This window comes from Pezoporus wallicus, unplaced genomic scaffold, assembly GCF_028554395.1.
Source record: "Pezoporus wallicus isolate ANWC-B61680 ecotype Strahan unplaced genomic scaffold, APGP_CSIRO_Pwel_v1 contig_4722, whole genome shotgun sequence".
NCBI classification, from domain to species: Eukaryota; Metazoa; Chordata; class Aves; order Psittaciformes; family Psittacidae; genus Pezoporus; species Pezoporus wallicus.
The window spans coordinates 235,935-248,256 of record NW_026641840.1 but is presented as its reverse complement, the minus strand read 5'-3'; the positions used below and the strand labels follow the sequence as shown (position 1 = coordinate 248,256).

Sequence of the window (12,322 nt, the reverse complement as noted above, 5' to 3'; positions counted from 1 at the left end):
AAACATGCTGAGAGCATCCCTGTTGAGAACTGACAAAACTCCCTGTGTAAGTGGCAGGGTGCCTCTTGTGATAACTTAAGAGGAAACCTACAGCCCAGATCAGCCATCTAAAAAGACTTCACGCATCAAATGCTCAGATTCCCTCCTCCCTGCCCAAGGCAAAAGGACCAGCACTGCTGATGGGACCAGCCAGATGAATTTCTTCTCCTCCTAACTCTCAGCACAATCATTGCAGCCTAAAACCAAAAGCCATTGAAGCCAGCCTGAATTTTTAAGTGGATTTCAGGCCATTCTGTTTCCCATAGATCTATCTTAGTTGCTGCCAAGGGAGCTCTGCTCCTGTCCTTACCACAGCCCTCACTCAACATGAAGACCCAACACACCTCAGGGAGCCCCAGTTTCCCAGTCACTGTTACCCCACAGCAACGTGCCATGGGCTATTTTTGCAGTGTATTATGGGTGCTGGTGCAATAAACAGAGCATCACTTCCCTCCTCTCCATCCCAGGGACACTGTTATACTGATGCAGCTCAGGTTTTTCCCTAGGCTGTCTTGACTTGGCACTTAACACCGAAACATGCTGATTGGGAGAAAGTGTGTGCGTGTAGGTGTGTGGGGAGGGGGGAAATGTGATCTGTTATTGAGAACCTTGCACAGGGATAGAAAGAACTGCCTCTCTGATGCTGGCAAGATTAATAATGTGCACCAACACATTCATTCATTGCACTCGAGTTTCATGGCTTTTAGCTGGTGTGTAATGCAGAGTCATCGCAAAGGGAGGTGAAGCTGGGCTGAGGGACACGAAGAGTCTCATTGCACTGACCCAGAAGCTAAAATCAGGACAAGAAGCCTTTAGTGGGGACAACACTCAAAGCAAGGGCTGAGCCAGCTAACCCAGGCTTCCCACCAGGTCTCCTCTAGGTGACCTTGCAACAAGAAGTCAGCCCATCTTTAGCCAAAGGCATCAAGAAAACCACCTTTGGACAGTCCCTTTTGGGAGTGAAGGGTGATTTTACCACCCCTGGGCCCATGATGGTTCATGGTTTAGCTGGTGCAAGGAGGAGGATCCAATGCAAAACCCTGAGCTTATTTTTAGCCCCCTCCTAGCTGCAGTGAGTGCTCCTTGCCTGAACACAGATAAAGAACTTCCAGCACCCTTCTCTCTTGCCACAAAGAATGCAATGATGTGAGGATAATCTTGTCCTTAGTCCTTTGGGCATGTTGTTTCCTTCAAGCCATTCCCAAACTTTTCCTGGAAAACATCTTAGGCAAATGCACATTAATTTATTTAAATGGTATTTAAAAGCAGGGTGAGAATTGCAAATCAAAGCCATCTGAAAATCCCAAATCCACCCCCAAATGTCCATCCTGATAAAAATCCCAAATTTCCTCCACGCCGGTGGGAGCCCCAAGCTGATCCCCGAGTCCCCATCCAGATGAAAATCCCAGATCCTTACCCATGTGAGTGGGAATCCACAATCAACTTAGAAACCCCCATCTCGATGATAACTCCCAATCCCTCTCAAGTCCCAACTCTGTTAGAAACCCCAAATCCCCCACAAATGCAGGTGGGAATTCCAACCGCCCCAAACCCTCAGCCCAATAAAAATCCAAAATCCAACCTCAACGAGATCCCCAAATCCACCATCCCATTCCAGGGGGCGAATTCCATGGAGGAATCCCACATCCCCCCACCCCCCCCCCCCAAAAAAAACAAACCCAAACCTCCTACCCTGGTTAAACCCCCAGACTCCCCCATGCAGTTGAGAACCCCCCACCCTCCAAATCCCCATCCTGATGAACATCCCAACTCCCCACACACAGTTAAGAACCCCAAATCTCCCCCATAATCCTCATCCCAATGAGCATCCCAAAACCCCCCCCCCCCCCCCCCCAAATCCCACATCCCAACGAAACTCCCAAAATCCCTCCAAACCTCCTACCCTGATGAAAACCCTAGAAAACCCAGGACCCACCCCAACAAAACCTCTAAATCCCCCCCCTCAAGTCCCCATCCCAACGAAACCCCTTAAACCCCCCTCCTCCCCATGCACTTGAGTACCCCAACTCCCCCCCCCCAAACCTCATCCCATGAGGGATGCGCGTTCCCCTTGGTGCCCCCTCAACCTCTCACCCTCCCTCCATCTCCCCCCTTTCTCCCGTGGGGCGGAGGCTGGGGCGGGCCGGGGCCGCGTTGTCCCTCCCCCGACAGCGGGAGAAGGCGAATGGGGCGGGGAGGGGGGACCGGGACCGGGGCCGGGGGAGGGCAGAGCCCGCCCGCCCCGCTGGGATTGAGCCGGGAGCCGCGCTGGGGACGGCACCGAAGCACGATGCGGGCACCGCTGCTGCTGCCGCTGCTGCTGCTCGGTAAGTGCCGCCCGGACCCCCCTCCGACATCCCTCGCCTCTTCGCCTTCCCCTCTTTCCCCCTTTACTACTCGGTAGTTGGGAGCAAATAGGGTGGAAAGGTGGAAAAGACGCTCCATACACACCCGCTTTGTGAATCCAGGCTTATTTACCTGCTTATTTACAAACTAAGCGCATCGAGCAGTCCGCAGCAGCTCAACTTGAGCCTCAAGAGCCGCAGTGCTTCGGTTCTTTACGCAGCGGTGTGAGCTAAACACGCCGCTTCTTCGCTCCTTCATCCGGCTTCACAAAGCCGCTGGGCAGGGGTCGATGTGCAAAGTGCTTTTGGGGTCCTATGGAGCAAAAAGGGTGGGGGGATCTTTGGTTGGGTTTGATGCGTCCACTTTTGTGTGGTCCGGTGTGCCAAGTGCTGTGTGTATTGAATGTGAGCTCTCACTCCTGATAGCGTGGGAAAAGAAGGGGGGGAAAGCTGGTGGGAAACAGCAATTCCCTGTTGGAAGTTGATGGTGGAATTGGGAAAAGGATAAACTTCTGGAGACCCTTCGGTGTGGGGTGGATGGGGACCCATGCAGGATGCGTCATGCCGGGGATGTTTGGGAATGGCGTTGGAAGCAGTGTGTGGGGTCCTGTGATAGTGCTGGGGTTAAGGGAGCTGCAGGTGATAAGGGTCTTGTTCTCTGGTGGGGTGTTGCATTGGAGAGATTACCATAAACTGTGCCAAAAAGGAGCAGGGAAAGGGAATGCAGTGATTGTTTCCAAAGTGAATAAAGGTAGGGAGGAGAGGGGTATTTCTTTTCTATATCCAGGGAAGATGAGGGAGGGGGGAAATAGGGAATAAAATAGGATGGTATAAAATAAGATGGAGTAAAATAGGATCTATGTTTCTATGAAGTGAAATAGGATGGAGTAAAATGGAATGGATAGCGTAGGATGGAGTAAAATGAAATGGATAGCATAGGATGAAATAAAGTAGGATGGAATAGAGTGGGATGGAACAGAATAGGATGGACTAGAATGGGACGGAATAGAATAGGATGAGATGGAACAGAATAGGATGGAATAGAATAGGAAAAACTATAATGTAATGGAATAGAATAGAGTAGAATAGAATCACTGCCTGTCTGGTTTGTTCCTGCTCCTCCCAATGCCAGGGCATGGTGGAAGAGCAGGTGGGAAGTGCCCATCTCTCCCTGATGTCAACTTGGGCTTTAAAAGAGAAGGTTTCTGTTTGTATTAAAACTTAGGAAGCCTCAACCTCATCAGTGTTGGCATAAAGTAGGGGCTGCTAATGCAATTTTGCATGTGCTGGCCAAAATTTAGCTGAGTTTAGCTGACTTTGCCTTCTCAGATGGTTTTGTTCTTCAAAATAGGCTGGAATTGGTACGAAACAGGCTTTAAGCAGGAGGGTGGTGGTGGGACCTGCTTCTGTAGCACTCCCAAATGATCCTATTACATTTTTCTCGGAAATTAATGTATTAAATCCTTTGAAACAGTGTTTTCTGCCACGTGTTGCTGCTCTGAGGTTTCAAACCAAGCTCCTTAGAGGTGCTTTTTTGCTCCCTGGCTATTGGCGACAGGGTTTTCTTCCTTAGAGACCCAAAATAGGCACCCCTTTTTGCTGGGTGGTAAGGGTTGGAGTCCAGCAGTGTTTAACTGTAGGGCTGGTATCTGCTGCAGTCGTCTGAGCTACTCAAAACCTAAAATTCACCTGCAAAATGGGGAGAAGCTGGGTTTGCAAGTGGAACTGTAAGATTTGGGGTATCTTAATAGTAATTGGCATGGAGTCCTCATGATTTGGATGTGAAATGGGTGCGTGAGCAGTGAGCTGGGATTTCGGAGCGTGGTTTTGGGTATCATGGGGAAGAAGGTAACAACAGAGCAGCCTCAACAGAAGGCTGCTAAAGTTCTTAAGAGCAGGTATTTGGGGTACAGCTACTTCACTAGAAACACCAGCTCCCAGGTTTGTACCTGCAGAGGTTCTCCCTTTATTTCCCTGCTGTGAATCAGAATGGAACCAGGCTCAGAGAAGTCACAGCCGGTGTGTACGAGAGGCAGCAAACATGATATCGGGCAAATAACATCTTTAAATTCATCCATTACAGCGTGTTCACAGGACGTTTGATCCTATTTGTTCTTTCTCCATACATCATCTTCTCTCCCACACAGGGTATTTTGGCCAAATTGCATCAGCAAGAGGAAAAAGGATACCTTTTATTCTCAGGGGGTTAAAAAGAGCCACAGCTCCAACCTGTCCTGGGGGCAGAAAAAGGCAGGATGGGGGTTTAACCAGAGCTCAACCCTTTGCCCAGCTCAAAGCAAACAGATTGATGGGGTTTAAATCCTTGTTGCCAAAACACTCCTTTTCGTTCCCAAAGCTGTGCTGGCTCCGGGGTACTGGGAGTTGTGTTTGTCCAAGACACGCTGTCAAAGATGTGCATTTTTAAACCCCATTTTATCCACTGAATACTAATCTTGACACGGGCAGGGGAAGGCAATTGGGGCCATGCCTGCAGGAGGAGAAAAACCATTGTTAACCAGAGGGTTTTAAAATCAGCATCGAAGCAGAGCATATCTCCTTATGGATTTGCTGTTGGAGGAACTTCGATAAGGCTTTTGCAACCTTTTTGTGAGCTGTTTTAGCAGTGCAGCGCTTTGATTTTCCCCAGTGGTGAAGCAGACACAGTAACCATACCCCGGGGTCTGTTTAAAAGGCTTAATTAAAGAATTGTTTGTAAAGCACTTGAAGATCCTGGGATGAAAGGAGCTGGAACCATGCAAGACACTGATTTAATTCCGGAGAGTTGCTTTAAAGGCTTATGAGGAGGAGGATGGTGATCATTCATGTTGTCATTGATGGGAGACTGGCTGGAAATATCTGCTCTCAGCATTTGCAGGGAGGCTGGGGTTGTGCTTGGGTTATTATTTGCCCTGTAAATCATGCATTTTCTCTTCCCATCTGCACCCTCTGAAAGACCTAAGCCTGTTGACATGAGTTCTGGGATGCTTTGGGGTTCAGGCAGTGGAAACTGATTGGAGGTTGATTATAGCCAGCGAGGGTCCCTCAGGCTGTGCAATAGCCCTCCTGTGTTATTCTGGGTGTTATATCGCTGTACAAGGGCTGAGAGGAGATGTTTGGGGTTAGGTGCAGGACCCCATTCATCCCACCTGCTCATGCCTGCCCTGAATTTTGCCCCTTCTCCGTGATAGTGGCTGGGTGACCCCTTTGCCCCTTCTCTAAGGACCCACTGCAGCAGCCAGAGCCCTGTGATGCTCGCCTGGGCCAGGAAGGATGAGGCAAATGCAGCTTCATCCTTATAGGGTGATGCTCTGGGGAGATGAGATCTTGCTGTAAAATCCCAGATTGGTTTGGGTCGGAAGGGAGCTTAAAGCTCACCCAGTTCCAACCCCTGACACGGGCAGGGACACCTTCCACTAGGGCAGCTTGCTCCTGTGTCCAACCTGGCCTTGAACACTGCCAGGGATGGGGCAGCCACAGCTTCTCTGGGCTCCCTGTGCCAGCGCCTCAGCATCCTCACAGGGAAGAACTGCTGCCTAATATATAGCCTAAATCTGACCTTTTTCATCACATCCAGCTGAACTGCTCTGTGCTTCTCTAGCCCCAAGACCGGTTGCATTCAGTAACTACATCTCCAAGTGGTCCAAGCAGTAGCAGGACCAAGCACGTAGTGAACAACGCACCCATGGGGGCACAAAAATCCTTCCTTTCCTCCTGTTGATCTGATGGGGAACGAACACATGGGCAGAAACATGCAGCCTGAGCATCCACCTCACCTTCAGTCTTGTTCCACAGCCAACCTCAACGTCACGAGAGGGCTTGCCCTTTGCAGGAATCCAGGTAGCCCAGTTTGGTCCATTCCCCGTGTGCAGGCATGTGAGATCTCACAACCCATCTGAAGCCTTTTCACATACTTCTGCCAACTTCCTTCTCGAAAGCCTGTTGACGTGCACAGCTTCTCCCATAACTGGCCAACCTCCACCTAAGGATGTTGTTTTGGAATTCTTGCAATGCCTGCCCTTTCCTTCACAGAGAACTGACCCAGCCTGGCTTTTTTTCACTTCTAAACCATGCAGTCATCTGGCATTTGTGGTTCTCCAGCTACCTGGGCTCAGCTCACCACTAACCCCGGTGCTTTGATGCATTGTTCACATTGCAGAGATGCAGTGGTCTTGGGATTGCAAATTCACTCTTCAACCCACAACTCCTTGTCCTACCACTACAACCCCTGATGAAGAGACTTGTAGCTTGTGAGGCAACCAAGCTCAAAACTAATTCTGCATGGGGGCCTTGCAGGTCCTGCTGCACAATGGGGTTGGGGGATGCACAACCCATCTCCCCCAAAACCTTTTCCACATGCCGTTGGGGCTTAACCTTAAAAAAGAGCCCATCTTTTCCCCCAAACTTCCTGGTGTGGTGGTGTCCCACACCACGGGGTGAGGTGCTTTCTCCTGCTGCTTCTTCATTCTTTGGGAGGGATGGGGACAGCTCATCTGTGCTTTGGTAGGTGCCAACAGCTCTAACTGCATGTTTGTGTGTTGTAGGCTGGGCTGAAGCCTTGTGGTGCTTTGCTCAGGAGGTCCTTGAGGAATATGGAGATCCAATTAAAACAGAGTAGAGGCAGGAGGGATGTGCTCTGCCCATGCCACAGCTCCAGTTTCAAGGTGTCTAAGCATTGGGATTAGCTTTTACCTGGAAATGTGTTACTTTTGAGCTTAACAGTCCTGGTTGAGAAGGTAGACAGAGCAGAGGAGGCAAAGTTGATCTTCCTTATTACTGTACTTAAATCATATATGATATGCTACGAACCAAAGAGCTGAAATGCTATTTAAAGGACTGGCTGTGCCACAGTTTCTCTCTCTATTTTCCATGCATCTGTTTATACTGTGCGCTGTTTGGTGGAGAGACCATGTGGTGAGTGTCTAGGGATGGGGAGATGCTCTCAGTTGGGATCTCTGGGACTGCTGCAGTGCAAATAGCATCAACAAAGACTTGAGGAGCAGGAGCCTGCAATGCAACACCAGCTTTCCATGGCCAGAAGCAACCTCATGATGCTGCATGGGGAGAAGTGACAAGTGACATTTAGAGGTATTTTATCATGACAATAAGTTTGGAGCTGGGCCCTCTGCTGTGACTCAGGAGAAGTTGCTGGCTTTGCACTTCTGGTTTCTACCCCTTTACAATGTGAGAACGTGGGGCCATGCTGATGCAGCGCTAGTTTTCTTCTAGCTACCCTTCCGAGTCATGGGTATCAGTGTCCTCTCCTCCATCCACAGCTAAGGGAGAAGGTTTCACAGAATCACAGAACACTTTGGCTTGGAAGGGACCTTCAAAGCTCATCCAGTCCAACCCCCTGCAGCGAGAACAGACATCTTGAAGTATATCTGGTAGCCCAGAACCACATCCAGCCTGGCCTTAAATGTCTCCAAGTTTCTTTGAGATTTAGCCTGCTTCACCTTAGCTGCTGGCTTTGAATTGCAAATAGTGCCAGAAATAGTGAGCGCCTGGGGAGTCATGGAAAGAGCCAGTAGCAGCATTAGTGCCTTCTAGGCAAAGCTCTGTGGCGGGTTATTTGGGGGGTCATGCACATATTCACTTGAATTGAGCCTTACTGTGTCTCAGAGTCAGCCTTCAGTACTGAATATTGCTGAAAGCTATTGGGAACCAGCAAATACCAGAATGTCCCATGAACCCTAAAGAAATAAAAACCCTCTCTACTTCAAGAGCTAAAGTTACTCCAAACCCCAATGGCATCAATATCCTCAAATGATCATTTGCTTATTGGGTCCCAACTCTTCTTGCTGATGTTTTCCTCATCTCTAAACGTGGCAGCTTTGCGAATCCCTGCATCTTTGCAGCACGCTCTGCACTGCAGGCACCTTTTCTGTCCCATAGAGAAAGTACATCCCATGGCTTGCCTGGCTGTAGGCCAGCACCACGCAGCAGGCGCTGGTGACAGTTTGGTGACAAAGTGTTGCAAGGAGGCAGGAGAATGCAAATGACTTATTAAAATTAACTCAGTGCAATGCCTCAATGCCCAACATAGAGCAGAAGGGGTAACACGGGGGAATGAACCTTTCCTGGGTGCCCAGAGAAGCTGTGGCTGCCCCATCCCTGGCAGTGTTCAAGGCCAGGCTGGACACAGGGCCTTGGAGCAAGCTGCTCTAGTGGAAGGTGTCCCTGCCTGTGGCAGGGGTTGGAACTGGATGAGCTTTAAGGTCCCTTCCAACCCAAACCAGTCTGGGATTCTATGATTTATTTGGGGTTATTGGAATTCAGCTGCTTTTCGATGTGCATCTGCAATAAACCAGCGGCATGACGACAACATGCCAGTTGAGATTTGGCTTCCAGTGTCCAAGGTCCCTCGTCTCGACGTAGTACTGGGGCTGGGTGGCAGCAGAAAGGGAAAGGGCCCCCATTTGGGCAAGCTGGAATGAGCTGCCTTGCAGTGAAAGGGAAAACTGTGAGTCCTGGTGGTACCAGCTCTTCTGCAGTTGTGGGCAAGTTGCTTTTGCCTCCCACCGAAGGTAATGCCATGTAGGTTGGGATACTTAACCAAGTATCTTAAGCCGTTCTTGAATCCAGCTGCTGTCAGTCAGAGAGAAATGGGCATCTTCTGAAGGCAATGTTGATGCAGTTTGGGATGACTTAGCCCCTACAGATGCTTGTCTCCATACATGCTACCTAACAGGGTATGACCTTACACCAGAAATACCCAGGATCTGCCCCTGGATGCACTTATGTTGCACAACAGTATCTCTGTTTGCTTAAAAAGGTCAAAAAGATTGGTTTTCAGGATTTGGAAGAACTTCTTGGTGGTGGGTCAGGAGTGCACCCTAAAGGCTGCAAAATAGAAAGGCAGATAAGAAGAACGCAGTCTTTAGGTTTAGAAACCAAGTCTGTGTTGGAAGGCAGGTACAGGACAGATGCCTTAGAAAAGGGCAGACAGGATTTACATTAAAACCTCCTCCAAAATGGAAAAAGGTTATATTTTATTTCTGAGTTAGTCTCATTTTATATGTTGCGTGAGGTCTGGCTCATATTCTTAGCATCCTTAATAAAAATTGGATTAATCCAGTGGCTTTTCCTCTGTCTTACTAGCTCTGTGTGCAGGGAGCTTTGGTCTTACACCATATGTCTCATGAGACTGGTGAAACAGAGGAGGAAGGTCATTTTGCAGGGGAAGAATAAGGCCTTAGTTATTAGTGGCAAAGGCTGAAATTTTCCTTCTCATCCTTAATTGATTTTAGTAAATTTAACTGGAGGAGGAGGTAAAAATTGGCTTACAGTTAAGCTGTAGTGCTTAAAGATCTATTAGATCCATTGTAGAGAAATGAGAAGACAACCTTGTCAGACATTTACTCTAAGGGGCAAAGAGAAAAAGCCAGATTTCCAACTTTGCCAAAGGGGACTTGAAAGACTCTGCAAGAAGGGTTTGGAGAAACTGTGTTTGAGAAAGTGCTCCTTTGAAACCTAATAGCAATAGCTTTTCTCCTCCCTGGAGTCTAAAGCAGGAGGGTGAGATAAGACATTCCACCACGTAGGCAAATGGGGAGAAAAAAATGGGAAAGTAAAAATGATCCTGCTGCAGCCTGTGGGAATTGGATAGGTCTCAGAATGACTATTATATGCTGCTTATCGAGATACTGTTTGCTTGACTATGAGAAAAAGCAGAGTAGTTAAAGGGATGCACTGTGCTCCCCGGCACGGATGTGGTTAGCAGGGGTTATACTGGAGTAACGTCAGGTAACCAATGTCCTGGATATATATAGTGTATATATAAATATATATATATGGAATTAAAGAATTAAAGTTGACCTTGTTGGATATTTCTGATTTATTAAGAAACAGAAAATATATTTAAAGCCCAGGTAAGGGAAGCAAGTTTTCTACCGGGCACTAGGCCCACTAATAAGGAGCACTCTCAAACCAGGCTGTGATTGCACAACTCCAAACCCAGCATTCCCATTCATGCATGTTTTCAGCCATCATCCCCCACTGTAGCTGCTGGTGACCTGATTTGGTTTCAGAGCCTACACAGGTTAAAATAACAAATAAAGGAATAAACGTTTGTCCCCGTGGGCTTTTCTTGGCAAAGTGGAGAGAGCAGCAAAATGCAGTAAAAGCATGAAATGACCCCCTCTTGTTTTATTTTCCTCTTTTTCTAGTTCTTTCTTCTGATATTGGTTCAGTTTTCAGAAGCATCAGCCCCCTGATCTGGTTTGAAACAATGCTATGAAGTGTTTGTTCTCTCCACTGCCTCTATCAAAGGGCGTATGAATTGATACCAAAGCAAAGCAATGGTATAAGCACACCAAAATCCCATGTGGCAAGGAAAAGCTGAGCAGCAGTGATGTGTGTGCTGAAAATGGGATGAACCAGCAATTCCTGTTAGGTTCCTGATCCAGCCAAGAGACATCTGGGACAAAACATAAGCAAAACAGGACATGGTATCACATTGGCTCAAAGCCATGAAGTAAAAATCACACCTTTAACCCTACTTTTCAAGTATGCAGAGTTAAATCTCAGCTCACCATCACCTCCACACTCGCCCAAGCCTCGGGGTAATTCCCATGCCAAAAAAGCAATGAGAGATGCTGACCTCTTGGCACAAGTGATAAATTTTCCTGCCCTGAACAGTCATGTGGAATACTGGAGAAAAGTAAGTTTTGAGCTTATTACACCACCTTAGTATAGGAAATCATCTTGTTTCCTGGGAGTTTTCCCAGACAGCTCAAAGAAACCCTCAAGACTATCAGTCTGTGCAATTCTGTAGGCTTCTAAGACAGTTTCTACCCAGAAATTGCACCAATAAACCCCATCAACTGCATTCAACAGAAGAGTGTCCTTTTTTTTTCTCATTAAAGCCTCACAAAGGGTTCAAAACCTCCTTTTATGGCAGGGTGCTTTGATTTAAATTAATGTGGCTTAAATTATGAATTTGAATCACCATTTAAAATACAGAAGAAGAAAGCCTTCATTTGAATGATTTGATTTTAATCATGTTTTTCATTTACAATTCATAACTATAGCCCTATCATCAGGGCTGGTTCTCCCCAGTTGCTTATTATAGAACTTGGAGATTTACAGCCCACTCTTTGGCTTTCAACTGTGTTTTCTACCCAGGTGGACACACTGCAAACATATTTGTTTAAGCTGTTCTATAGCCTGCCACTGCTGTGTTTTGATTTCTGATTGATTTGGGGCTTGTTGGTGGCAATCACTCTTTACCTGCAGAGGAAATCTGATAAACTGACAGATGCAAAACAGCATTTAAAATGCCTTTAAGAGACATCAGTTAGCCGAGGGCATGGATACCTATGGCATAAACTTTTCAACATACCTTTGAGTTTAAAGCGAAACACTTCACTGAGCAAATCTCAAGCATCAATCTTTGACAGGGTTAAGTGACTGAAGTGAATCAGTTTGTGTTCCTCAAGGGTTTTGAATAAACAGGAATCGTTCTCTTAAAACTCACTTTTACTCTTTAAAAGGGGAGAAGAAGCAATTTTGGTTTTCAGCTGCCAGTTTCCACTTGGTTTTGAGTCTTTGGATTAACTATTGCTGGAGCTGCTGGTTGTGTCTCTCCTTGAGCTGCAAAGGGAATGTACATGTCCAGCTGAGATTTATATCCCAGGGTATATATGACTTTTGCCCACCTAACTGAAGGCGAACCCCACACTTACTTAGTGTCTGGATACCCTGGATATCTGCCCACAGCACGAGCAGACAGAAAGTATAATAAAGAAAAGCAAGAATTAATGAAGCTTCCTTTAATTGCCTGCCTAGGTTTTGTCTCCCATCCAAATCAAGTCCTGTTTAGTGTTGGAAAATCCAAGTTCTCCAAGAGGCATGGGTGTTGTTAGCTGGGTTTAGCATGCAATACATTTAATCTTCACTTTGGTGTTTTCACAAATTAGGAAGAGATCTGGCATTGATGG

At 47.3% G+C, this 12,322-nt stretch overlaps 1 protein-coding gene across 1 annotated transcript in view; it reads left to right on the top strand.

Annotated features, from left to right (window-relative positions):
- The first annotated feature begins 2,268 nt into the window (after positions 1-2,268).
- The window catches only part of PODXL (podocalyxin like), a 45,474-nt gene continuing 35,420 nt past the window's right edge, over positions 2,269-12,322 (top strand). Inside the window, exon 1 of the mRNA XM_057425545.1 lies at positions 2,269-2,366. Coding sequence (XP_057281528.1) covers positions 2,330-2,366 — 37 coding nt within the window. The 5' untranslated portion in view covers positions 2,269-2,329. The remainder of the gene's footprint in view (positions 2,367-12,322) is intronic.